Here is a 27,753-nt window from a genome sequence, read left to right on the forward strand (position 1 = left end):
ATTTTCAAATTAAAAGCCCAGTAGAAGCATACACCAAATTTAAGACCGTACGTTGTTAAACCAGGGCGCAAAGAATAGTTACTTTACCTTAATATAACCCAGTATGTGCCACATGCAACTATCTTAATAATTAATAACCAGTCCAATCAATTCAAGAAAAACATTTTATTTAGTTAGCCGAAGTTGCACTTTTTTTTTAGGAGGGAGAACATTATATGAGCAGAATACATTAATATATAATATCTCAGCCTACAATAGATTCAAAGTTGGACAGTGCAAGATATCTGATATCTCAATTTTTATACACATGAACATGTCCAAAAATCACTTTTATCTTCTTTTGAGGAAAAATGTAACAGCAAAATAAGGTTTTGCTTAGCAAATAATGTTATGTGTAATGATACTTTCAAACATTTATTGCCATAACATGTTCATAAAGCAGTCTCATGTTTTATTTGCCACCCTTTTCCGACAGGCCCCAAAATGTTTAACCATTTCAATGCAGACCGTGTTCAGATTCCATTCACTTTCCACAGAGCCCTTAAAACACAGATGCTAATGAGTTAAACTTTCTTCAAATAATATTGGCCTCTGCAAATATTTTTGTATTAATCTTTTTCAACTGCAACCGAAAAAGATTTCAAAAATACAGCAGATGAAGGCATCCAAATTAATTTAGAAAATAAATCAATGCAAAACCTTAGGAAAGACTCTCTTGATGTTTTTTTTCAATACTTGGATACACATCCCTTCTTTGCTGTTGCAAGTGTATAATAAAGCTGTATGGTTATTAAAAAGAGAGGACTATAGTTTAAAAAAAAAAAAAAAAAAAAAAAAAGTTTCATTGTCATAATCCTGAAAACTGATCCTTCCTTGGATTAAAGGTCATCTCATCTGCAATGAGTGTGAGGCATAGAAAATAGCAAACTTAAGTGAATATTACCCACATAAAGAACAAACAGAAGTGCAACATACTGATCGATATTGGGCAAATCAAATTAAGAGGACAAGCAGAAAACATTCTTTAAAAAAAATGCAAATATGTTTTACTTTTAAGTGCTTGTCTGTCCTCAAACAAGTATGATGTTGGTAGTGTATAATTGCTTCTCCCTAGACCAATGTTTCTGAAATCTACTCCTGAGGGCCTCCAGGAACTGGGAAACACAATCCTAGACATTTTCTTTCAATCTAGACATAACCAGGCATTAACCATTATTTAATCAAAAGGACTAAAGTCCCTCTCAAGGTTCTCAGATTCATCATCATCAGAGAAGAAGTCATCCTCATCAATTTCTTCTTCATCATAATCTTCATGCCATTCTGGGACGTATTCATCGTCATACTCATCCTCCTCTTCTGCTTCATCACCTACATCTTCGCCGGTGTAGTTGTTGTTGTCAGAGTCTCCAGTCTCAGACCCTCTATCTGACTTGGACCTGGAAACATATACAACATTACTCTTCATGGTAAACAATTTGTCCATCAAATGCAATGGTAAAATATGCATGTGATTTGACAACAATCCACAGCATGCACAGTACACAATGTTATGGTTAAAACAGCCCTTTTCTTCCATTAGGAAGGTTGAATACAATGTACACTGTGAGTCTGAGAGACTTGAGATCATTCTTGTTAATGTGTAATAACTCACTCTTTGTTCGTGTCTGTGTTGTTAGCAAGGTTTGAGGCTTGTGCAGCCTCCTGATCTGGCCCAGTCTTGGACTGATATCCTACACGGAAGTCCTACCAATAAAAAAATTAAAAAAAATAATAAATTAAAAAAAAAAAAAATATTGCCCCCTGCAGCTAAGTGTATACAATACCTGGAGAAATGCACCTGAAAAGGGGATATCCACAAACAAATGGAGAAGGGATACAAGAGGTGTGGAAATGTAATTTCGCTGGAGAGCAAACTACTGACTCTGGGCCCACTGGTCACTGTCAGCGCAACAAGTTGCGTTCAGAGCATTTGTTCCCTCAAAAAATGCTAATAATGAAAACAAGCTCATTCTTGGACTTCAGTTTCATTCTGTATGGCGTGAAAAAACATTTTGGTGAGAGCGTACCTGGGTAGAGTGTTGCAGGATAGCCACTAGGCGCTCCTGTATGCGGCGAATAAGCTCCAAGCCAGTATTGAGGTGCTCTGGCTTCAGTAGCCGGACACAGGATGCCAAGTCTGTGCACTGCAGCAGGGTCTCCTCTATACAGGCCAATCAAGAATAAGGATCATTGACTCACACTTGTGAAAAGCAAGTTGGCTTACAAGACGCTATGTAATTTTTTGTTTAAGTTAAATATACTCTTATTTATCACTAACCAAGCAAGATCTGCAGGGCATTAGTGTGAAGGTCTAGAGCTTCAGTTTGTTGTTCCATGACATCCATCTTTTCAGTGTCCTGGTTGTAATAGCTGTACACACATGAGTAGGCCAACACCTGGATGACAGAGGAAGAAAAATGACCAAATGGACATGATATCCTTGGCTTTCCTAGATTAGTAGCCATCATGTAACAGGTGGGATACAGATAGCAGATAGGAATTTGCAAAAAGGATAAATGTGTGTGTGTGGGGGGGGGGGGGGGGGGGCTTTAAAAAAAAACAAAAAAAACAACAACACAAAGATCTCACCTTGCGAGCTTGAGCAAGAATCTTGCAGGCATCAATGACAAATGTCAAAGATTTCATCTGCAGTGCTTCATTGATAGAAGACACTTTGTTTTCCAGATTGATGGCAAAATCCTGAAGAGGGTCATTAACACAGTGAAATAAGATGTTATTACCATTCAGAGTAATACTGCAAATCTATATATTAATGTGATAAACAACCCTCTCCAACCTTGGCCTGATTATGGAAAGTACACCTCTCATTGTAGTCCTGGAATTTCTTTTCTTGCCTTGCAGCTTTGCTCACCTGCAGTGAGAGAAGTATTATTCCTATATGTGAACTATAAGAAGCATCTAATGTAAGCATAGGACTGTAAACTACCACCGCAATATGAAAACCTGTCCAACTTCTAAATGAATCACGTACCATGGCCGAACAGTTGTAATAATCTTTATGAGTTGGTTTCCATGGCTTAAGACACCTCCAGCAAAATCCATGGTTACATTTGGCACAGGTCATGCTACAAGAGGAAACACATTTGTCTTTGAAGACACAATGAAGGCCCCCCCCCCCCCCCCCCCATGTGACTGGGCAGGACCCACGGGTTTGTGAGATCAATGCTCGTTTGTGTGTGCACGTGTGTGTGGGATCATTCCCTATTTCAGTTTCAGGACCACCTTGTTCAAGGTTTTGGCCTTGGGATGGCCCCATTTGACCTTGGACCTGATCTGAACTGATAGAAGAGGGACTGCTCCAAAGGACTCAGCTTCAGCATAGGTCTATTAGTACTGCTCCATGCATGCTGACTGCTCTTATCAAATTGTATGTGGCTTTGTGGGACAGTTGTGAAACAATGTTTCTTACACATGGAATTATTATTTATATAATAATATGCTAAATAATTATGTCATAAAAGCAAATGTATTTATTCATATCAGTTTAGTCTGATTGACTAATCACAGTAGATATATGTAGTATAGTTTTTTTGTTGTTGTGGACTTTCATGTGGGTTCTGAATAACACTTTACAGTATATAATTCTTCCCAGTGTAATTGGTGAAATTGTAACCTTGCACAAGAAATTGTGAAGGTACAGTGTGGAATAAATGTTGCAGATTGGCATTAAAATCAGGCTCTAGTTATAAAGGCTGGCATGCCAGATATATAGCTCAACAAATGACAACCATATCCCATATTTTGCCCTTCTCATGTCTTTTGTTTTTCTGTTTTTTGTATGCAAAGTGTTTAAATATCGATGGTTATTTCCATAGCGTGATGGTTATTTTTATGGAATTGAATCTGGAGTACACACACAAACAATTAATCAGTGTTCTCACTCAGTATGTTTTCTTAAGTGTGTGTGTGTGTGTGTGTGTGTACATGCTTACTGTAAGCAGCCTTCATTTTTCTCTATCTGAGCCTGGCAGCTGGGGCAGCGCTTGGAGATGAGTTTGGCCAAATGTTTGCTTTGGGCCTCCATGCTCATCCCCTCATAATAGCCACCATCATCCATCCACTGGGACATGTGACTGCAGCTAGCTGGATAGTGAGCCTTGGAGAAGAGAAAAGACCATTATGCAAAGTGTGTGTGTGTGAGCACATGCAACAAATTAGAAATCCAAACAGGAGCATGTACCCAGTCATGCTGGAAAGTGCTGGGAACGCTCACCTCAGGGAAGTTACAGCTAAAGCAGGAGGACCAGCAGCACTTGGAGCAGGTGCCCATGCTGCCAATGTTCTCCTTGCACAGGATCTGGTCACAGCCCTGAGGATTTGTGCACCAGGTCAGGTTGGAGCAACACTCCACGTAGCCTCGTAGGAGGGCGTTCTCATACTGGAGGAAAGGCACACATTACGGATATCTGAGATTCCTCATCAATACTGTGGAACAGCCGCCTTCAAAAGAATAACAGGGCTGTCTAAGAGGCTATACAAGGCTATGTAACACATTTCAATAATCCAAGAAATAGTGTGTCCAGGTTGAATGTTTAAACAACTGTAAAATGGCAAAGGAGGTCAAACCTTTGCAACTGTATCTTTGTCAAGGATGTTATAGAAGAACTGAGAGGTGGGCTGAGCACGACAATCTATGATGGGACAGTCACAGTTCATCACCAGGTTCTGCTCAATTCGAGCAGTCAGGTATTTTTGCCAGCAAGACTGAGAGAGAGAAAAGGAAATCCATTGTAAAAGTAATATATAACAAAACGTATTACTTACTACATAATCTTAAGTCAGGCAAATGTGATTTGTGTAAAAAATAAATAAATAAATAAAAAATTATATATATGTGTGTGTGTGTGTGTGTGTGTGTGTGTGTGTGTTTCTCTGAAATTTCTAAATAATTGCAAGACAGGGAACAATGCATATACTGCAGTGGATACAGGAATTAACCTACAACTGTGTAGTGTTTAAGACATTAGTAATCTCTATTATCTTAGCTAGGTGAAATATCTGTACTATTATAAACAAAAGTTTTATACATAGATTACAAAAGCCTTTAAAATACTTGTAACTGTTTAAAAATGAGCAGCACTAACTGATGTCATTTTGAAATTCTAGATGCAATATGCCACTTAGACCCATAGCTCTACCCTAGGAGTGAGGAGTGAGGAGGTCACTTGTACACCCTCATATGAGACACTCACCCTGCAGCAATAGTGCATGCAGCAGAGCATAGGTGTGGGGTCACTGTTGCCAGCCCGCAAGATCAGACACACGGGGCAGACAGTGACAGGGTTCGGAGGGGATTGGGGGTTGCAAATCTTCAGACCGGCGGCCAGCGCCAGGGAGTCTGGGTCATCCGTGTAGCGCTGGATCAACAGGTCGACGTTCCACTTGCAGTGCACGAGTAGGTGCTCGGCCCGGTCCTGGTCCAGACTGAGCGTGACAGAAACCTGCTGGACAGTATGCTGCATTAGCTGCTTCACCTCCTCCTGGGTCATGGTGCGTCCCATGGAGAAGAGCACTGCCTCGAGCACCCCTTCCTCCGCACGGCGAGGGGCCACAGTGAGGATTCCCAGGCTGCTGGGAGAAACACACACACAGTCACGACATGCAATAAGGGGTTCAAATGAGCATGCATCTGCAGGCTCCATTGATCTTTTTAGGATAGGAAGAAGACATGGGTTTCTCATCTGATAAGTATACATTTTTACTCAAAAGCCCCAATGTTTTTTTTAATGTTCATATTAATCTGTAGATGTTTTTTCTGAAAGTATTCAGCATAAAATAACTTACTTGCAGTCATATCAAAGATGATTTTGATTGTGGGATTGTGAACTAAATATGCAGTGTTTTTTTCCACTTGAGCCCTACTGATTTTTCAGCGGTACATCAAGTAAACATACTGTGCTAAGTAGACACTGATTTTCTTCTGAATGACAGCAAAAGAATAAATAAACAACAAACATGGTTCAAAATTTAATATTAACTTTATTTCTTAAAATGTGTTAAACATACTTGTACGTTTGCCTGCTTCTAAACATGTGGCATAACTACATGTTTAAATTTTGTGGCACAGTAACAATATCTTAGAGCCAAAGATTTCTTTGAAAGGTTGATGGCTTTAAAGTGAACTATCTACCTGTAATGGCTAGTCAGGGGATCTCTCCTGACCTCTTACAGACATGAACCAAACATGCCAAGTTTACAGGAGAACTAAAAAATTCCTGATGATCAATGCATGTACTTTTCCAATAACTTAAAATCATGTACACACTGTAGAACCAGAAGAAAGAGCACAATATAACAGCATGTGCTCCAAGTATCATGAGTTTCTCAATAGTGTGGTTTTAGAGAAATCCCATTGCAGACTAAATGAAGGTTTGAGATGCAAACAAAACAAAAAAAACACTTGACTGACAGTACATCAGTGCTCAGCACATACTCTACCTAGCAAAAGTGTTTTCTGGATAAATGAAATGGAACAAAATGGATTTATGTTCTTAAATGTTATAACATCTTTTCTGTTTGGTCACCTCAACAAAAGCATTCTGACAAATTTGAAAATAAGCTCTCTTCATTTCCACTCAAAAATGGGCTGCCTCACATTCAGTGGGACTATGATGTCATCATAAGGAAATCGGGCCAAAACCTTTGGCACTCATTTACTTTGGCATCATGTACAATTGACTCATCAGGAATAGAGCGGTTCAGCCTTTATTTAAGATAAAGTGCACTTTAAAGATCAAGCACAAAAGCAGCAGGTCTGTAATATTGAGAAACTGAGAGAATGATGAACTCAACAAACAAATGATCTCAGAACGCTTCAGATACATACACAGAAAAAAGCAGATGGCATTAGGGAAGAAGGAGCGCGCAATTGGAAAAATCTCTCTTTTCTTTAGACAGACAAATAAAACAAAAACAACAACAAAAAACAACTCCAAAGGGCACAGCACGTATCCGGCCATATTTAAGCCACTGTGTATCTTCTCCCACCTCCTGTACAAGGGGTCAAGGGTTAGGAGTCATCAGCACACCTGATGTCAGCCTTGCCACTGCCAGAGCCTTTCTTCAGGTCCAGCTTGCTGAAGAAGTGCGCCTGGCCCTTCTGGGGTGTTGAGGGCTCCTCCACTAGGAACTCCACGATGTGGGGGTTGTCCTCATTGCGGCGCACGTAGCCCTTGTTGATGACGTGCATGATGCAGGAGAGCACGTCAGCGGTGCTGCAGCTGAAGCGGGCAGGGCCGGGGGAGTGGCCCGCCTCCTGCTTTTGACATGCATCCAGCACCTACAGCACAAATGGAGGCACAGCAAATGAGCTACTTCCGACGATGATGCCAGGTTAACATGTGCTTTATGAAGCATGAAAAGCTATAATGCACCACTACAGTCCATCATATTAAAACGTATTACAACACAGTATGAGGTACACCACTGAAACATAAGTTTCAAACTTTACCTTGAACACTAGGTTGTCAATATGCATCTCCTTCTCATTCTTCATGATCTGCACAATAATGCAGTACATGTAGTTTCGTTTCCTCTCCAGCGTGCAGGCTACATCCTCATCCACATTTAGATAGGTCTGCTTGGGCAGCAGGTAGCAGTAACTTTGCTTCTCTGAGTTCTGTGCCAACGACTTCTTTTTTAATCTTAGAATACCTGGAGAGTCATTGGTAAAATAATTACACTTCTGCCTTCTGTCAAGTAGATCATTAATAGACATCTTTTTCCTTTCAACTTGGATCCTAATATGAATGATTAGAAAAATCCTAAAAATATTGTATTTTCATATATTTTATAGTGTTTAAATCTTTTAAATCTGTATTTAAAGTATCATTTAGTGTTACAATGAAAATAATAATAATAATAATAATAATAAAGCATTTTTGGATGTATGATATTTGGTTGTACTGAAATGTACCGGTCATATGTTCACCATTCACTGGATGCTGGGTAAGGATGCCCTTCTCTGAAGTCAATGGTTTGAGGGCATGGGCGAGCACAGTGGGAGACAGGCCAGTGGTCTGCTGTAAATACTCTACGCTTACATCCTGAGGACAAAAAAAAGAAAGGGAGGGGGAGGGGAGGGGGGGGGAAGAAGGGCACATTCTACCTATTGGTCCTTGGAAAATCTTGAATGAGTAAAGACTAAGCAAAAACCGAAGGATTTGTTCGCAGCGTACTGTGCGTCCTGTACCTCTTGCTGATTGAACTGCAGCAGGATGTACATCTGCAGCGTGGAGACGTAGAGCGTGCACGAGCCGTAACGCAGTTCGGCATGGCCGAGCCAGGTCCACTGCAAGCGCCGCGGCTTGCTGTTACTGAGGCTGTACATGCACTGACCTACCATCACACACACACAGCCAGAGACACGTCAGACCGCCTACTGAGGACCGGCATGGTCACATAATTACATAAATATAAAATAATATAGAAGTAATAAAGCAATAAAGTAGAATATTTTAACTCAGGTCTGGGAAGTGGGTGTGCGTTGCCGTGTGCAGGACTTGAACTAACTGTTGGAGTAGAAGTCAGTGAATTCGGTCAGGTAGCTGCAGAGCTGATTGGGGAAGAGTTTGTTGGGGTCCTCCAAGTAGCATGGAGCGGAGACAGCCCAGCAGCGTGGAGACAAAACCAGCACCTTCACCTCGCTCTCCTCCTCTGGCTCCGACAACTGCTCATCAGTCATCTGATCAACACACAGTCCACAAAAGACTCATGCACATATCAGCACCTGACATTACACGACCAGTGATTCTGCATACAACGCATCGCATTGCAGAAAGCAAGGCTTATCTAGCATCTCCCATTATGATCAATTTATAACCTCCCTTCTCCACACTCCATAAATGACTTTCCTTCTGGACTGATGACTTCATGTCAGAACAGATGCTAGCAGTGTAGTCTGACCCCACGGTCTTCACCCCTCACCTCCTCTTCAATGTCCTGGAGACTCTTGTCCAGCTGCTGCAGCCGGTAGAGGTGAAACTCCTGCTGCAGTTCCTCAGACTCGCTCAGGTTGCTTAGCATTTGCTGGGGGAAGCGGTTGGGGAAGCAGGTGCCAATCTGCTCAATCACCGCACTCTCCAGCCAGACCTTCCCCTGGCTCAGCAGACGATCGCCCAGGTAGTACCTGAAAAGGGAGGTGGGGCATGAGTAAACAAACAGTTTCAACAAGCACAGTTTCACTGCAGTTGACAAGTTAACCAATAAGACTCAATGGTTGGCCCCAACCTGTTTTTAAATGACAGAACACTTTTGCAAATGCATTTGGCCAGAGGGTAAAAAGACAAACTATTTGCCCTCAAACAGAAGTCACCCAAACCTGTAAAAGTGCTCAAATGTGTTGGCCAACTCCAGTCCAGAGAGGAAGAGCATGGGCTCCAGGAACTGCTGGAGCTGGTTCAAGGTCTCCACATTCCCAGAGTCCACTCCACTCTCCTGGATCATGTGGTCTATGTACTGCGCAAATCGTTCACTCACCTAGGAGAGGGAAAAACATACAGCATGAGGACATATTGTGAATGTTTAAGGAAAAGAGGTCTGTGCTGATGCTTCTGCAGCCACTTGGCTGAGAGGAATTCCGGCGAGGCATCCGGACTCACGTGCATGGCGGTTAGGATAGAGAGCTGTAGCAGTGCTGCGGAAAACCCCTGGCGCAAGGCCAGCACAAAGGCTGTCTGCTGGCCGAAGAGCTCCTCCATGGCCTTCTTTAGATGGAGGTACATGTTCCTGTAGCGCTCCACAAAGTCCGGCAGGCTGCATGTCAGATCCAGGAACTTCTTTACCTGCAGCACGAACAAAGAAAAGAAACTACAAGCGGCAGCATGTTGCTCTGGACGCGTTGATTAAATGTAAGACAAATTTAAATTAAGTTAGACAAATTAATTTAGACAAAACGTCAGAAGCATATTATACCTTGAACATAATGTCTGTTTCACAGAGCAGCATTAAGTGGTAATTAATAAGGTTAAATTGATTACCTGCCGCTGAACAACACCCTGCCAGCACAGTGCAATGCCTGCAATACTGCTGGTGCTCTTCACTTTGGGCTTTGCAGTAGATGAGGAGGAAGAGGAGGTCCCTGCAGACGCCTCCTTGTTCTTGCCCTCTTTGCCATCTGAAAAGCAATACCAAAAAGCTGCCCACACTGGAAACACACTGGAAGCACACTGGAAGCAAATAAAAGTTCCATGCCAACCAAAAGCCAAGCTGAACTGAGGAAAATGATGTCTTCTGAAATTGGCATGTAGAATTTGAAGGTTTTACAATAACAAAATGTTTTAAAAAGCAAGAGGAAAAAACATTCAAACATTTGCGGTATATTGTTATGGTTAGTACTGAGTGGATGGATGGATTGCTGAAAAGGTCCAATGATGAGCAAAACATTGTGTTGTGTGATAAAATTAAATGAGGAAAAAAAAAAATCTCTGATTATCCTCTAAGCTGTTACTTACTCTTTACATCTTTGCTTCTGTTGATACCTTCTGAAAACAAGAAAAATACTTTGAAAAGAAGCCTCGACTGCTTCAATTAAAACCTGTCTAAAATATGTGGTTTATAAGTCGCAGCTGACAGACAAAACAGTAGTCAGACCAGGACTGTTACCTACATCTCTGCATTGCCTGAAAATGTCTTCATCAACATTAAGTCTTAACAAAGCAACTAGCATCAAACTTGCACTGTATGTTAAAAAAAATGTAAAAATATTACTTTTTTTCCCCCCAAATAGTGGGGGGGGGGGGTTGGTCTGCAAAGGCAAAGGAGTAGTGCTATACTTGTGTAAGCACTGGAGGAAGGAAGGAAATATGGAGCAGTGGATGGCTCACTCACTGGATTTGACAGGAGGTTTAAGTTCTTCTGTGTCTGCTTGGCTGGTGTCCACATGTACAAGCAAGTGGGTGAGGCGGCGCACGCGGGAGTTGAAGATGGAGGCCCTGCTTTTGTAGCGCTTTGAGGACTCAGCATTCTCCAAATACTCACTGAGCAACCAGGCCAGAGGGCTCAGAACAGACGTCTCTGTTACACAAAAGAATAACAGTAGAAGGTTAACAAAAAAGGAAAGGAATTTAGCATCTGGAATTAATGCCAATTTTCTTAACAAAATTAATTAAAAACAACAACAACAACAAAAAACACAACCTAACTTACTACATCTCAACAATGACATAGGCCAAATTTCTTAACAAAATAAAAAATACCCCAACAAACTAAACAAATATCATAAATACATACACAGACAGAAATGGGAAAGCAAATAGAAATTATAAGAATTTTTATGGTCCCTGGCATAAGATCTTTACTTAGGCAAGTTGTCTCGGGCCAGTTAAATAGTCACACTGTGAACTGCAGTTGGTTACCAGACACAGTGATGCTCTGGACAATGGGTGTGATGAGAGCCTCCCAGCAGGTCCTGCCCAAAGCCTCTGCAGCCTCAGGATCAGGAAGGAAACGCTCGGCAAACATCTGCTCATGGCGCAGAGCACTGTTCAGCCTGACATCAAGTACACAGGCCAGAACAAAGCAATGAATATAAAAAAAAAAAAAAAACACAGACAGAGCCGGAGCCACAGAACCGCAGAAACACAGATTATGTAGTATGCGGTATACTTGATTCATGACTTATTTGGGCATCTTTGGTTTGAAAAAATAAAAGGGAGTAAGCTGTTATGAGCAGGACAAACTAACTCACTTATTAAACAGCTGAAGCAGCTGGCTCTCATCACTGAGGATCTCTTGGCACCAGGTGTGGGCCTTGGTTGTGTAGAAGAGGTAGGTCCGGCAGCATAGCTGCTCCTTAAACACGGGCCAGAATGTGGGCTTCGGTCCCAGAACTTCGAACCCATGCACACGCGTGTCAATGCCACCCTGATGAAGAACACCACGTGTGCTTTTACAGTCTAATTCCTTTGTCTCAGACACATTGATTTGCAAACCATTTTCGTAGGGATAAGGTCATTCTTCTGTTCTCGCCACAAAGTGTAGGTTATGTTTTCAAAAAATGCCAGAAAGTAAAACAGAGAACTTAAATGTACACAAGGGAGGCAGTAAAATTGTTTTAGTCTGACCTGCTGACATCTCTTGATCCGGATTTGTATGAGAGACCAGAAGCGGGTCATGTTCTCCAGGAGAACGACGCGGCTGGCTGAGGGTGGAACGTTCACCTGTTCAACACCAAATTAAGCAATTATTCAAAGTGACTGGCATGCCATAATGAATTATATTCAGTATAATTACTGCAGAGGGGTAAGGGTGCTTTTTTTTTTTTACAGTATTGAGCTCAGTATTGATGTTCGTGGGATCATCTCCTCCCAGCACCACTATACGAGCTGGCATGTAACTTGAGTCCTCACTGGCTACCAGCACTGCTAGCTCCCTGGGGACGGGTGGCAAGCAATAAAGGACAAAACACAAAAATATTAATGACATTTCCAAAGAAATTACATTTACACCATACCAAAAAAAAATACAACCTCAAGAACATTTGCTGATCACATCAAATGCCAAGAAACATACCTAATGACCACGCCCTTGTGCATGTAGATATTAATAAAATGGGAACCTGTGCACCCATTGGATTCCCAGTATGTTTTGGGGTTTCTGTCCGTTAACTTATTAGCTCGATGATGATTCGAGGAGACTTCCACTTTCTCCCAGCATTTATCTTCTTTCAGTTCCACACTGGAGCCTGGGGAAAAACACAAACCATCCTCAGTACTGAACTATGCCCCTGAGCCTAAGACGTTGCATTTCTTTGCAACTTCTAGATATCTATATTTCCCCAAGTTCCCATATCTAGAGTTTTTACTTTATTTGCAACTCAAGTGACCATCTTTGCTGTGATACTCTGCAATGACTTTTTTTTCCCATGGCGCCTTAGTCCCGTTTTTTCCTTCACAAACCTTGGCACAAATTGCGTAAGAACACATCAAAGAAGGGGATGTTAATGGGTTGATGGCTTCGGCGATGTTCCTCAATCTGGCCCAAGACCATCTAATGGAAAAGAGAAAGTATATAGGACTTACACTATGGGAAATACGTATAACACAGGATAAACCATTATTCTTATTTATCAACATGTAGCAGATCCTTATTAAACAATCATTTCAGTTACATCAAAGATTGTTTCTATTAGGAATCAGACACATCTCCAGACAGTTCAACAATGACCTGTATGCATCCAGCCAACACACTGGTGGTCATCTTCTTGTAAAGGCTGGCATACTTCTCACAGTCATTAATCAGATCCCGCAGCTCTGTGACCATCAGCAGGTTGGTGCTGTGCTTGTCCAAAGCTTTGACAAGTGCTTCCTTAGTCCCGAGACGGCACATGACTACAGCATAGTCTTTGTTCAGAGAGGCCAAGCGATAGAGGAAATGGATGAACTGCTGCACAGTCTGCATGATTGGGGGGCAGAGCACAAGAAAATAAAGACTAGAACCTCCCAGGATCTGTTTTAGGAGAAAATGATGCCCAAGTGCACATGTGAAGACAGCTACCTCTCTGTCATTAATACAGGCTGTCATAGAGGAGAGACAAGGTTCAATGCTCTCATGCCAAGGCAGCAGATCCTCCTGATAGTGGTCTAAGAACTTGTTCAAGATTCTGTTAATGCAAAAAAAAATAAAAAAAAATAAAAAAAATAAATTACATTTGAGTCTCCTGCCCTAAAATATGCTACTAGATGTATCCAGAATTAAACATATCATGTATCAAACATGTATCAAACCTGTATTCATGACCACCAAATTTGAGATGATTCAGTCATTTAAATCAATGTTCTGAAAGCTGTTCAAAAATGACTAAAAATGAAAGGTTTCATGTGGACAGCAAAGACCAAAATATATCCTTAAACGTTTGGGGGGTGGGGGTGGGGGGCATTGACTGGGGGAGGATCCTGATAAGGCTGCATCCTTCAACACTTGCCTGAGGATAGGGAGCTGCATTGCACGCTCAACCCTGTGCTGGTCCATCACGCGCACCAGGTCCTGGAAGGTGTCTCGGCTCTGCATCACCTGACTTCTCTCCTCCTCCAGCTGAGCGGCGTCATCACACAGCAGCCGCTCCAGGGCCAGGATCACCTCTTTGGTGGTAGTCATCTCTTTCAGACCCACGACCAACATCATCAGCTCTCTGTCCTTTAAGTCAATGTCTTCCTTGGACTCTGGAGGAAAGCACCCCCCAAAAATGGAAGAGGGTTACAGGTCACACAATTCTAGTGGTACTAACAATTCTGTCACAAAATATAACAAAATGTAAACAATCATATGCACAGGAGAAACATAAGAGCAACTATGAACAACCACAGGACTACTCTTCCCATCATACTACCTTTATTTTCCAATCGGTGAACCAATGTAATGAGTTTGAGGGCTAGTACAGCCAGCACATTCTCTGAGCGCTGGCCAGAATGGCACTTTCTGAGCACAGTGGTGACGTCACAGGCCACCAGCTGCTCTGCCAGGCTCTTGTGATTGGATATCAGCATGATTATGACCAGCAGGCCGTTCCGCACAGACAGGCCACAGCTGAATGAAGCAGAGGAGAGAATAATCAGAAGATTCACACATCTGTCAGAGTACAGAGTGCCTACTGAAGAACAAGTCAGTTTGAAAACCTTTAAAGCTTCTGCTAGGAAATGCATTATCAGTATCATTACTATCTCAGGGCAAGCTCAGGTTTTAATAACACACAGCATGGTAAATGTATGTGTTGTACCCATGTTGCTTCAACATTCTACATGCACATAACCCACAACATGGCTAGAAGTACCAACAAAGCGAAGGAACGCAGACTCAGTTAATTAAACAAATAAACCTTAAAGGCATAACGTCAGACTGACTTCACTATGCGACAGGTTTGCTAGCAGAGGTGAGTCACGTACCCAGGGGTGTTGAGCATGAGATCAATAGCAGAGGGGATGGCACCAAGAAGCCCCTTGGAGCCCTCAGGTGTTGCTGAGCCAATGCTGGCAAAGATCTCTAGCATCATCTGAGTGCCAGACTCAGACAGGGGCAGGCAGCTGCCCACACCACGCAGATCATGTTTACTGGCGCCTGTGATCACCTTTAGAGTCTGGAGGGAACACACACATATATTCCTTTGTTTAGGTTACATTCATGTTTCATACCTTCATTACTCACAGGTACCTACTGACGGTAAACAGTTGTAAACACTTGTCAGGTTGGACAAGGTTAATTCTTTTACAGCTAAAACAATTTCAACCTCTATGGGAGGACAGTGTAGTTGGTTGTTAATACGGGGACTTACTGCTAGAGCAATTTGCTGCACCCGATGGCAAGTGGGATATTCTTGCATGCAGGAGAGAACGGCCTTCACTCCCCCCTCGGTAGCAAAGGAAACCCGCCAGTCATATTTGAGCATGAGACTGCGGGTGAGGAGCAGGGCAAAGATGGCGTTCTGCTTTGGCTGGCTTCCAATCAGCTCCACCAGCATCTTTAAGACTTTGTCTCTGCAAATCAGAATAAAAACTTCATGTCAAATAATTCTACTGCGCTCGCTCGCTCTCTCTTTACAAAGCATTATTTAAGAGATAAGCAAATCTTCAACAGAAAATTTAACAAACAGAAGTTCATCATTTAATTTTCTTCTTAATTTAAAACATCAAGAATTGTTCGAGAAATGTAAGTCTTCTTGTTGTTCATCTAACAAGAGCCAAATATTGGGCAGTTCTTGTAACTCGTTCAAAAGCCACACCCTACAAGGATGGAAGTACTTCTCTCTATATCAGACTCGTACCCTGCTCTAGTCCAAAGTATATTTGCTGTTCCTTTGCCCAACATTGACTAACAAACAACTCTACATGCTCTACTTTGAGTTTTTGCTTGGATATGCAAAACTTGAGCAGCACACTCAAGAACAGAGTACACATAAGACAACGATGCATCTGTTTGGATCCTTGTGCAACTCCAAAAGCTAGGTATTCATAATCAGAGAAAACTAAGGACCCTTTGTTTTGCAAACTGTTTACATATTGTGGAAAGCTGGGAAGTTATTGAAATAGTTGTCAATTCATGGCAAAATTAATAAATTGAATATGTGTACAATATTAACTAGTAAATAATTCTCCTAAAAACTGAGAAAGGGCTGATGTGTCGAGCATTGCATTTCTTTACTCTCCACAGCAATGTGATTAAGGTTAATAACATACAACTGTGCAAGTCCTTGGATCCTTTCAACTTGTTTCTTAGTCAGATGCTTGCATGTTTATTTTGCAGTGGCAGTTTTTGGGTTTACTTTCATCATGCTCTTCACTTTTGAAGAAGGAAGTGATTCTATTGCCATTTTCTATTCTTGCTGAAGTTTGCTGCTTGAAAACAAACACCTAATATTAAAAGCTCTGTCTTCTCTTAACTCATTGATTGATCTTAGTGGTTGCTGAATTTTTGTGAAAGTATACATTATATAGCCAGTAGTACACAGTATGCACAATTACTAGACAAGTCAGTATTATGATCTGATCATTATTTCAATGCATATTATCTCTTAACAATAAAAACACGAATGCTAACTGGCTATAATTATTTTCAGGTTTAATTACTTAATGAGGGAGGCTGTGGCTTAAAGTGATTAACACCCTATATAAAGGTGTGCATAATTATTCAACAGCTTCTCAACCTCAGGAAACGGACAAAAAAGAGACTTAACTGAGACTGAAAAGTCAAAATCTGTAAAATGGGATGCATCACACAGCAGATTACAAAACTATTGGAGGCGTGACCATCAGACAATCTAACACTTTGCTGTGGATACTCAAAAGTGTGGGGGAAAAAAGGCACAAGTTGAAAAATGTGAGGTTGGCAGGAATCCATTAGCCTTTATTACCCTCCAGTGCCACCATATTTCATAACCACAACCTTTCAGGAATGTCCAGAAGTAGAAGGTGACAAGTGCTCAGAGATATGCATAACATAAGGAAAGCTGAAACATGACCACCACTGAATAGGACCAAGATATTCCCAAAGATTTCTCATGTTTTCATTCAAGATACTCCATCAAATGTCAAGATACACTGCTGCTTGGCTGGCACGCAAAGCCATCAAAGATAATGATAACCTGACTTCTAGACCATTCTCAAGCATGAGATTTACAGTGAAGGAACACAATTCAACCCTTTGAACAGCATTTGGGAGGCTACGATGGCTGTCTCAGCTAAACCTGATAGTGAACAGATGAAGAAACAGATAGATTAAATGCATGGAAAGATCAGGGTGAGTTATATAACTGCCCTTGTTCTCAATCACCGAACAGTTTTGAAAGGCCAAAATTGGATAAATAATACTCTAACACTGAAGAATAAACTATTGGGTGAAAAAATGAATAGTAATTGAACTGTCTTATACTTATGCACACTAAAATTTACCTACAAAACTATTTATAAAAAATGGGCAAGAGCCTCTTTTTGCAGCTATAGCAGCCTCCCCCTTTTTGGGTCAGCTTTACGCAAGATTTTGGAATGCATCTATGGGAATTTAAACCCACTTGGTCTAAAGAACATTTGGAAGGTCAGGCACTGACACTGGACAAGAAGACTTGGCTCACAATCAATGTTCCAATTCATCCCAAAGGTGTTCAGTGGGGCTGAGGCTGGGGCTTTGTGCAGACCACTTGAGTTCCTCCACAATGGTCTCATCAAATAGTGCCTTTATGGACCACTTTTTGTGCACTGGGGCACAGGAACACTATAATAGAAACAGGCCTTCCCCAAATTGTTGCCACAAAAAGTTGGAAGCACGTAACTGTCTAAAATGCCTTTGTATGCTATATCATTTATACAACCCTTGACTAAGCGGCTTAGCCCATACCCTGAAAAACAGCCAGAGCATTATTTCTCCTCCACCAAACTGTAGTTTTGGTCTTTCAGCAAGTGCAAGTAGTATTCTGGTATTTTCCAAACCACGTTTCATCCATCAGATTGCCAGATAGTGAAGTGTTATTCATTACTCCAGAGAACACATTTACACTGCTAGAGTACAATGCCGGCTGGCATACTTTACACCAACTCCAGTTGATGCTTGCAACGCACACACAAGTGATCTTAAGCATATGTGCAGCCACTCTCCATGGAAACCCATTTCATGAAGATCCTGGTTCACATTTCCAGTGATGCTACTTCTAGCAGCAGTTCGCTGCAGTGGGTTTGCAACAGGATAGAGAATTTTTTCAAGATACACGTTTCAGTCCTCACCAGCCCTGCTCTTTGCATTTGGGGGGACTTCTGCTTTGTGGCTAAGGTGTTGTTGGTGTTAAACTCTCACACAGCAGATTCTCTGAGAGGCTGAATCATTTGTTTTACACGCCAAAGGACCATCAAGTTGTACCCTGGGCTGGTTTCTGGCTTCCTTTAAAGTGACTACAATTATGCATGGTATTACATCTATTATTCTGAACCACACACACAGCAATAAGAGAGATGAGTCTCAGTGTACCAGTCCCTGCACAATTAACTCGAGTGATCCAGAACATTCACTTTACGTAAGGGATAACATGGAACAGTCATGAACAATGAATCCCCACCACCTCAGTAAATTGTGCAAACTTTTCAGGACAAGCAGTCCTACGTGCTACCTAAGCAGTCCCACCTACCTAACTACCTACAAATAAGCATTCTTCAACATGTCTAAAATTCCTTACATGTCTATTTGATGGTAACAGAGGGATAGACTCAATTCCAAACAACTAATTTTCAACATTTCTAAAAAAGCAATTGTACCTATTGTACCTGAATTTCCATGTTATTGGGAGATTTTGTGCAACCTCTATTATCACAGTATGGTGCAATCATATTACCATATCAATGCTGAGATGACACAAAGTGTGGAAAACATTACTGCAAGCACAGATTAGAACTGCACTCTACAAAACTCTGGAAAGTCATCACAAGAAAAGGACTGTGTCAAGTCTACGCAATTTCCAATACACTGCCTTAAACACAGTATGTGGAGCCTCACCGGATAGTCTGTGCTGAGTCTGATCTCAGAGCGCTACGCTCCTGAGGTCCCTCTTCCTCCAGCACCTTGCAGATGAACTTCATGCCAGCCAGCAGGTGTCCTGAGTCAGAGTTGCTCTTTTTCATCATGTCCACAACCTCACCGATTTTCTCCAGTGCCGTCTTTTTGCCCTGCACCTTCGGGTTATTGAACACTATAGCCATGGTGAGCAGAACAAAAGGTTTGCACTTTACATAAAATATGATTACAAAGAAAATGCAAAATCACATAAGCACAACAAAAATTTCAAAGGATATGGTGGCCAAATGCTCCTATAGTTCACCCAATCCTTTGAAACAGTTCTTTGTTTATTACACTCTATGAGCATATGTAACTACATATAAGCCTGTTTGACTAGATTACACAGGTAAATAAATATCAATGCAGTGCAGAAGCAAAGACATTTGTTTAGAGAATGCAACTTCAATACCAAAAAATGGAGTCATATATTTTAAAAGGAGGACTAGCTAAAAGACAGCTTGATGGCTGTGAAACAAAGAGAAATTAAAAACAAATTAAAAATCCCTGCTGATTTCTAAAATTAAAATTACATGATATGAAATGTACATGAACTGCTATATTCTCAGAATGGCTTTTAAAATCATAAATCACTTGTCAAAGTAAATTCTATTGAAGACCAGATCTTGAAAATGGCTTTTGGAAAACCACAGACTGTTAAAACACACAACTTGCCCTTCATCTTTTCCTCCAGGTCCTCGGGGTACTTGGTCTCGTCTTCAGTTGGCAACTCACTCTCTGTATCACTGCTACAGCTGCCGTTGTCTGTGGGAATCTCTTTTTTGGCCTTCTTAGAAACGGAGCCCAATGTGGAGGAGGTGGCTAAGGACGTCGATGTTGTAGGAGCAACCAAAGATGACGATGAGGTTCCCTGTCCAGCGAGCCCGGAGGACCTGACTGAGCCATCGGTTAGCATCCCCTCGTCCTCCAGACTGGCTCCACCGTGGCGCAGGTAGTGCTTGGCGAAGGTATGCGAGCAAAGCAGGTCACCCAGACAGGAGGCTTGCAGCGTGTCCTTGAGAATGTGTAGGACTTTACGGGCCACCTCACTCGACAAGGTCAGCTGGATCAGCGTGGCCTCGTCCAACTCCACCATCTGACAGAGCACAGAGACAAAGGTCTAAACCGGAGACGCTCCTCCTTGTTGATAAAATTTTAATTGGCAGTGGTAGCTCAGTGGTTAAGGTACTTGACTAGTAATCAGTAGGCTGCCAGTTCAAACCCCTCCACTGCCAGGTTGCCACTGTTGGGCCCCTGAGCATGGTCCTTAGCCCTCAACTGCTCAAGTTGTGTTCAGTCAGAATTGTAAGGCGCTTTGGATAAAAGTGTCAGCTAAATGCCATAAACGTAAATCTTAGCTCTTGGGCACAGTGTAAAAATGCTGCTACATTTGGTGGTGCAGAAGTGCTAGTGGGTGCTCACCTGGTCGTCAAGGCTTTGTCGCAGGATGTTGTTGACCTCCTGCTGCTGTTTCAGTTCCAGCTTCTTAATAAAGAAGAGCACTTCCCACCACTCAGCACGGGTGAGGGTGCCCGAGTCATCCTGCAGGCCCTCCATCAGATAAGGCAATGAGTACAAGCCACCTGGTGGCTTTGAGAAGAACGTCTGACTCACTGCCACAAAGAAGAAGAGGTGTCACAGGTGACATTCAGACAGGATGAACGTAATCTACAGATAATGGACCACGATGCGTTAGATCCTTGTTACTGCACACCCCCAAAGTCTAACCTGCAGTGAGTTTAAGTGTCTCTGTGAGAGAAGAGGCCTTTTCTTGGGTTTCTTTCTCAGCCTGTCCACTGCTCCCAGTACCCAAGATCTCAACCATGTGCCAGTGCACCCAGTACGTCCTGGAGATGGAGTTCCAGTATACCTGTATCGCACACATATACACAGTACTAATTAACAGACCAGTACTAATTAACAGACTAATTAACTAATTAACAAATTAACAGCTTTTAAGGGAGCTTACACAACTGGAACACTACCCCACAATCAGCACCTACCTGGACAGGCGGTGAGCCGTCGTTGCTGTAGCGAAACTCTCCCTCGTCTCCGGCGCTGACCTCCTCGTAGTCTTCCAGCATGCGCACCTGCATGCCGCTTTTTAGGTTGTCCTGCACATATTCCACATAGGCGGAACGTGTGGCGAAGTCAGTGCGCGTCTTAAAGCCGTTCCCCGCTTTCTTCTTGGGCGGGGTGGCCACCACCATCGCCGTGGCGGCAACGGTGGAAGGGGCAGCAGAGAAGCGTGGCTGGAAGATAGAGCGAAGCGTGCGCCTGCTGGCCTCGTCTTCAGCCTCATCCGCCATCACGGGGGAGATGAGGAGCGGGTTGCGGTTGCGGTCCCAGCCCATGACACGCACCAGCTCTGAGATAAGGTTTGCCATTGCCATGGTGAACTCAAACTCCCGCTGCACTCGTGACTGTTCTGACTGATGACCTGCTGTGGAGGAAGAGGATGAGGGTCCGGGATCCTGCCGCTCAGAGCTGGATTCCACCCCTGCAGTGTTTAGCTTGTCCATCAGCGAGGTCACACACAGATAGCGCTTGACCAGAGAGAAAAGCAGCTTGCCTGGGATCTACAGAAAAGAATGACATCCTGAATAAACAGTGCACCTGTTGCAAGAATGAATACAGAAATTTTCACTGTTTTCTGTAGGTAAACACAAAGCTTGCTAAATTAATATATGTTAAAAGGTTTCCTTTTTTAAAGAAAAAGCAATATAAAAAACCTTAAATACCACATAAAAAAACTAAACTTTTGTTATTGCACAATGACTCAGTTCTGTTACTAGAAAAAAAAGTTATGAAATATTAACTTAATATATTTATATTACTAGCTTAATATATAAATAATTGCACATATTCAAACTACTATTACTAAAAACTGGCTAACTCCTAAAGTTTACTTAGGAACTCACAATACCCCTCTTCACAGTATAGCACTAAATACTATGACATGAGGAGTACCTGAGGGAGGTGGATGCCCTCAAAAGAGATGCCATGCTCCTCTGAGGAGGTAGTCTCTGCAAACAGCTCCAAAAGGGTGTAGCGGTTGTCAAAGTCCATGTGCTGCTCTATGCCATCCTGCTGGCTGAGAGACAACAGCACGTAGGCACGACTTCCTGTACAAGCAAAGAGAGCGTGACACTGAAAAAACCCAGAGCAAAAGTAGTTCGGCCTGCTTTGAAAAACATATTTGTTTAGGCCCTACTTATGATTGCTGTCAACCTGGCCCAACGGGAATAGAACCAACACAGCAGTTACAATGCAGGGCAGTACATGACCTCTCTCACTATGGGATGCTTGGAAACATTTGGAAAAAACATTCATTACTTAAGTACTTTTTTTTTTTTCTTCACTAAACTTTGTAACTATATTACCCGACATTATGCATAAATCTATCAAGGTAATGCTGGCAAACAAGCTTCCTGCAAGAAAGTGTTTTTAGAAAATAACATAAAATTTTGCCTGCATCAAGTCAAGCTCTGACCAGCATGAAATTGGCAAGTGTGTGTGGTGGAAGTAGCCTACTGTGTAAAAGAGACTTACTTTGGCCAGCTAGAAGGAGGCAATACATGGAAATAGTAATGAGAGTGTTGTCTTCACTCAGAATGCAGGCCATTACAACCTAAGCCCAATCTAAACTTGCCTCCCTTCTTATGTCAAAGAAGGTATCTTTAAAGTTAGAAAATTATTAAGTCATTGTCTATACTGGCAGACAGTGTCAGGGACACACTCCCTCAAAACCATATACAGAGATGCTATTCAGTGCTTAATTTATTTTAGACAAAACATTAATTTTATTAGGATGACAATACGTTCATTGCACTTGAGAATTCATTTCATGCTCGAGGACACACACATATCCATGTAGCAGGACAACTACTGCATGCTTTGTTTTACATTCACTATGCGCTAACCTATATCTCTAACACTGGAGGCCATAAAATCTAGCAGGCATTTAATGAACACAGCCCGGTTAAGAGAGAGATAAAAGTGTAGGATAGGTTACAATGGGTTCCATCTTAGGTATGCTCTATTTGGAAGAACCACAACCTATGTTCTTAGCAAAAAACAAATTTACATTTGTATTACACTACATTTTGCCCATTTATTTATGGTTTCATTTGCTTAAAAATATTTTGATACCTCTGATGGTAAAATGTCAATACCCTACAATTTTATCACATTTTTTTGCCATAGCGCATTATGTTGGTGGGAGATCAGGGAAACATGAACCAACGAATGCAGCAAGGAAACTGATGATAACATTTAACAGAAGCAAAAGCAAAAGCAAAAAAAAAATAAGCAAAAAAAAAGCAAAAAAAAAAAAAGAAATCATTAAAGAATATCACCGTGTTCTCAAAAAGACTGGCCACTAAATATTAATCTGTCATTTTCTAACCATTCTTCTTTGAAGTCAAACCTTCAACCTTCTTTGAAGTCAAACACAGTGAACTGGGCCGAGTTTTCCCAAAGCGTCTTAACACAAAGGTCAGCATTAAATGGTACAGTGAGTATCACACCTCTCTCACTCATTTAAGATGATCTTAACACTATGATGCTTTTGGGAAACTTGACCATGCTTTGTTAAAAGTAAAGGTCTGTGACCAAAAAAATCCACCCAAATTGTAGCTTTAGCTTAAGGTATGTAATACATTTAAGTATGAAAAGTAAACATGGGCTATATACTGTAACTGAGCATAAACATTTAATTTAAAATTGTCCAATTCCTATTACACCCAATGTTCATGTCAATTAGCTGACACTAATTTCATCAAAGACTAGTTCAGATAAACAATGCAGTTTATGAGTGCAAATTAAAGCTAAATATAGTAAAGCCAAAAGTACAAGAAATTCCAACAAAGCAAAATAAACTAGAAGCGTATCACTTAATGACTAGTGCAATATTCAAACTCCATGCAAAACTCTGTAATTAGTGTTAACTCTGATGCTTAACTTCCCACTGAGTAAACAAACAGTATTTTTCAGTATAATTCAACTTCATAAACCATGGTAAGATTAATCAGAATGCATCTTGTGAACATAAAATTCTGCTGTAGCTCATTTCTCCTGTTTCCGCTTAATGAACTCATTAATTCTTTGAAAGAAACATGCCACAAAAACTTCTGATATTTGGCTTATTTGAAAACAATTGATGGCCCACTTTCAACCCAACATAAAAGGGTACATGACTAAATCCAAAACCAGATCCAACAAACAAGTTTACCACAAATATCTGCAACAACCATGCAAGACTCAAGGAGACAAAGCAAGTACTGGAAATGTAATTTCTCTCCAAAAGCAGTGACTGAATAAATTAGGTTAGAAATGTTTTGCATTCATATGGCCCAACCAATCTTAATATAGTGACTCACTTAGCAAAACAAGTATAGTGACTCACTAAGTCTCACACTTCATATATCTTTATTATTAAGTAATTTCAATATAACACAGCAAGCAAAACTGATGAAACTGTAAGATCTTGACAGTGCGGAGGCAGCCAAACTCAACAGAGCAATAGCAAAAGACATGACATATCTCAAAAGAAGAACAGACTTCTTAATTCAATCATTGAATGCATTTACATGCAGATAACTGCAGAAAATTTGATTTTGTCAGTAATCTAATCAATGCGTTTACATGCACTTGGTTAATCAGAAAATTTGAAAACTCTGCATTTACATGACTCAGGCAATAATCAGATTTCTACTTTGAAACCAGCCTCACAGAAGGATGTGACATAAACATCAAACTGCCTGCCATGGCTTTTTGTAAACATGGATCCACTTTACTGGCAAATATGGATGATCTTTTTTTTAAAATTCTGGTTACTAATAGTTCACAATGCTGCGATCCTTACAGCTTTCTCTATATTGATGCAAAGTGTTTGGTAGCCATTTTGCTGGTGCTGTGTTTAATTCGGATAGCTGCTTGCAGGACAGCACTACACTATCAGGTTACATTGGGGTGCATGCACAGGCTGTGAAAACTGATAGAAATCATGGTAATGGTATACCTGATTACTGAGCTAAAATCCAGCTCCCTTTAGCAGATTCCTAAATTGGATTTCTAGGCATTAAACTGATCCAAGAAATTGAAGTATGCTGTTTACATGACCACTTGAATAATCAGATAACTTCAGAAACCTGATTATGTTTGAATTATTAAGTGCATGTAAACAAAATCATTTACTTCTACTAACATATGAAAACTGGTCGCAGTCAAGAATTTCTCTTATTAGCCTATTATAGACAATCCTAGAATAAAATCCAATATAGCAGTGAATGACATTCTTCATGAGGCAAGTATGCAAAGGAATTACAACGTGAACATGATTCGCAGAAACAAATTGATGGCACAAAGTTTTTGGTAACAGTGGAGTTCAGTCTTGGGAGCAAGCAATGTGTCACCAGAGGGGGAAAAGGATATCAGCCTGAAGACTGATATTATTACATACCTGCATCATGAGAGGCCAGAGCACGTAACATCTTTCCAGCACTGCGGCGGGTTTGCTGCTCTTTGTTGCACAGCAGTTCCATTAGCAGGTCTAGTGCTCCGGTTTCCTTGAAGACTCCCACCAGTGAGCCGATGCTGGCATAGGCACTCAGCACGTGAATGGTGTGCGTGAGGCTGATGGCAAAATCACTGTTCTCAGCCATTTGCTTCCTTGCACGCTCAACAAGGTTCTTGACATCACCCTTCATGTCAAAGGCGGGCTCCACCTCATTAAAGGCAACGTCAGATGGGAACTGGCCACTGGGCCGTGCCTTCTCCTCCAGCAGCGGCCGCTTGCCCAGCAGCGTGGGGCAGTTGGCGTACACGTCCTCCGTGGACATCCACATCAGGATGTTCTCCGTCTTGTTCTCGCTCGACGAGGAGCCACTGGAGCCACCCACGCCTGAGCTGCCACCAGCCCCACTACCTGTCTCATTACCACCACCGCCCAAGCTGGTGCCATCATCCACTGCCAGCAGGCTCCAGCGGATCAGGTACTCTGTCTGGCCATCGTGGGTGCGCCTCTGCCGGATCAGCTCTTCTGGATAGGCCTGCTGTTTTGGACCCAACTGAACCAGCAGGTTCCCATTGCGGCGCTCACCCACCATGATAGCTGAGAAGTAATGAATAAGCCCAATACATTAAGCTACATGCATTTTAAAAGGTTATGGCATATAAGAATTCATTCTTTGTTAGTGGTCTGAAACAATATTTGTAAGAAAAATACAGAGGTTTGTTGTCCCTAAAATAAGACCAGATAACTCCTTCATTTTCACCTGTCAAGCTAAATTAAGCATATCTACTTCAACATACGCAAATTTTTATGAAAATAGGAGATAACTGTAAAAAGGATGAAGAATAAGGTGCACATCATTAGGGGGCAGCAAGATGAAATCCAACAACTCAGTCACTTATCTAGAGGTTGCTTGGTTAAAAAAAAAAGAAAAAAAAGAAAAAAAAAAGAAAAGCAAAACGCTGTGGATAACATTTTGCTAAACTCTTCCATCACACTCATTCTCTCTTGATGTTTATGCTGGCTATGTCATAAGAAAAAAAGATAGAAACAATTTTTGTAGCAGACTCAACGTTATTAATCAAGTGAACTAGCTGTTATCTCATAGCCACATTAGCATTCTTTTTCATTAACGATTTAATTAGCCAGCTTGCTTGCTTAACGGCAGGTTAGCGTGCTGGCTGAAGTTGTGGCCAGCGAACTCCAGCTGTCATGCTAAGCAAGTAACGAAGCTAAGGCAACTTCTTTTTTTGCGAATTGTGCCGAACCGACAACGGTATTAAGAGTTCACTGCAGCTAGCTAGCGTTACATGCCAAATATCTCCTCCCGTTAACTCTCACCCAGAACTTAGAAACGTCTCAATGGGTCCTCTACCCACTTTGACTTCGTCGCAAGTGGCATTCGCTAACAAGTTTCACTTATATTTCCCCTCCAAGAAAGGGGATGATATTATTGTTATTATTAACTAGCTATCTGGCTACCTAAGCTTATTATTAACACAGATCGTACAGTTTTTACTGGAAAACCGGCTCGGTTTTCGCTGGCTAGCGAACTCGCTACAGGTACTGACTTTCGATGCTGACTCACTTATGAAGGATTTATGCATTAGCCACACCCCCGATGCTACACGGGGTACATCAGTCGTTTGGAAAGACAGGATAAGTTGCTAAGCTAGTTATCTACCTAAAGTCTGTGGCTCGGCGATGCACTCTGACATGGCAGCTTCAGATGTGTGCGAAGGCGAAAGCGGAGACGGGCTGGCGAGGGCTTGGAGACTAACTGGGACAGGGCCTAAGCTTAACTTCCTACTTAAGTACAGCTAGCAGGCTAGCTAGCCACATAGCTAACGATAGGCTAGCTCACTGTTACTGCTAGAAACCCAGTGGGTCGCGCGGCCTTACGAATAGCTAATTTTGCTATCTTAGCTTAGCTCTATAAACTAAAACAAAAAACATATTTTCATTTACCTCCAGTGTTGTGGGGTTTCTCCTTCTTCACTACTTTCTCCCTCAGTCGATGGAGTTTTCGTCTCCGTGGTAAAGTGTCGTTGCCCAGTCTGAACACGTTTTTGTAAACTTAGCTATTTGTTACGCATATATCCCTCCACAATATTTCCAACTACGCTTGTGTGTGTGTATAATTATACGACCAACTT

General features: G+C 41.7%; 1 protein-coding gene across 7 annotated transcripts; it reads right to left on the bottom strand.

Annotated features, from left to right (window-relative positions):
- Nucleotides 1–150: 150 nt before the first annotated feature.
- On the bottom strand, nt 151–27,753 carry cul9 (cullin 9). Of its 7 annotated transcripts, none has more exons than XM_081724587.1 (42): nt 27,566–27,753; nt 25,547–26,197; nt 22,054–22,208; nt 21,087–21,662; nt 20,812–20,953; nt 20,506–20,696; nt 19,759–20,179; nt 19,027–19,219; nt 15,326–15,527; nt 14,940–15,130; nt 14,387–14,583; nt 13,982–14,219; nt 13,555–13,660; nt 13,225–13,452; nt 12,957–13,047; nt 12,571–12,742; nt 12,325–12,430; nt 12,123–12,218; nt 11,747–11,922; nt 11,415–11,548; nt 10,888–11,073; nt 10,512–10,538; nt 10,038–10,174; nt 9,660–9,842; nt 9,380–9,537; nt 8,986–9,187; nt 8,572–8,743; nt 8,252–8,397; nt 7,976–8,105; nt 7,511–7,713; nt 7,089–7,339; nt 5,253–5,631; nt 4,627–4,764; nt 4,274–4,438; nt 3,993–4,156; nt 3,032–3,125; nt 2,837–2,911; nt 2,629–2,739; nt 2,318–2,435; nt 2,067–2,200; nt 1,652–1,743; nt 151–1,436 (listed from the first exon to the last, which is right to left on the bottom strand). In XM_081724587.1, the coding sequence occupies exons 2-42, from the start codon at nt 26,190–26,192 to the stop codon at nt 1,217–1,219; spliced, it is 7,746 nt and encodes a 2,581-aa protein (XP_081580713.1). In that variant the 5' UTR covers nt 26,193–26,197; nt 27,566–27,753; the 3' UTR covers nt 151–1,216. The 7 variants fall into 7 exon arrangements, with proteins under 7 accessions (XP_081580713.1, XP_081580715.1, XP_081580714.1 ...); XM_081724589.1 differs by having other exon boundaries at nt 5,253–5,628; nt 7,991–8,105; nt 10,512–10,541; XM_081724588.1 differs by having other exon boundaries at nt 7,991–8,105; nt 10,512–10,541.

Source organism: Electrophorus electricus, chromosome 12 (assembly GCF_041902795.1).
Source record: "Electrophorus electricus isolate QZ-2024a chromosome 12, ASM4190279v1, whole genome shotgun sequence".
Taxonomy (NCBI): Eukaryota; Metazoa; Chordata; class Actinopteri; order Gymnotiformes; family Gymnotidae; genus Electrophorus; species Electrophorus electricus.

Bases quoted from the DNA above. Each gene is read 5' to 3' on its own strand.
- cul9 (XM_081724585.1), bottom strand. From the start codon at position 26,192: ATGGTGGGTGAGCGCCGCAATGGGAACCTGCTGGTTCAGTTGGGTCCA. The intron at 20,180-20,505 runs GTGAGCACCCAC...GTGCTCTGTCAG, and splicing joins GACAAAGCCTTGACGACCAG to ATGGTGGAGTTGGACGAGGC. The intron at 13,661-13,981 runs GCAAGTGTTGAA...TTGCATTAACAG, and splicing joins ATGCAGCTCCCTATCCTCAG to AATCTTGAACAAGTTCTTAG.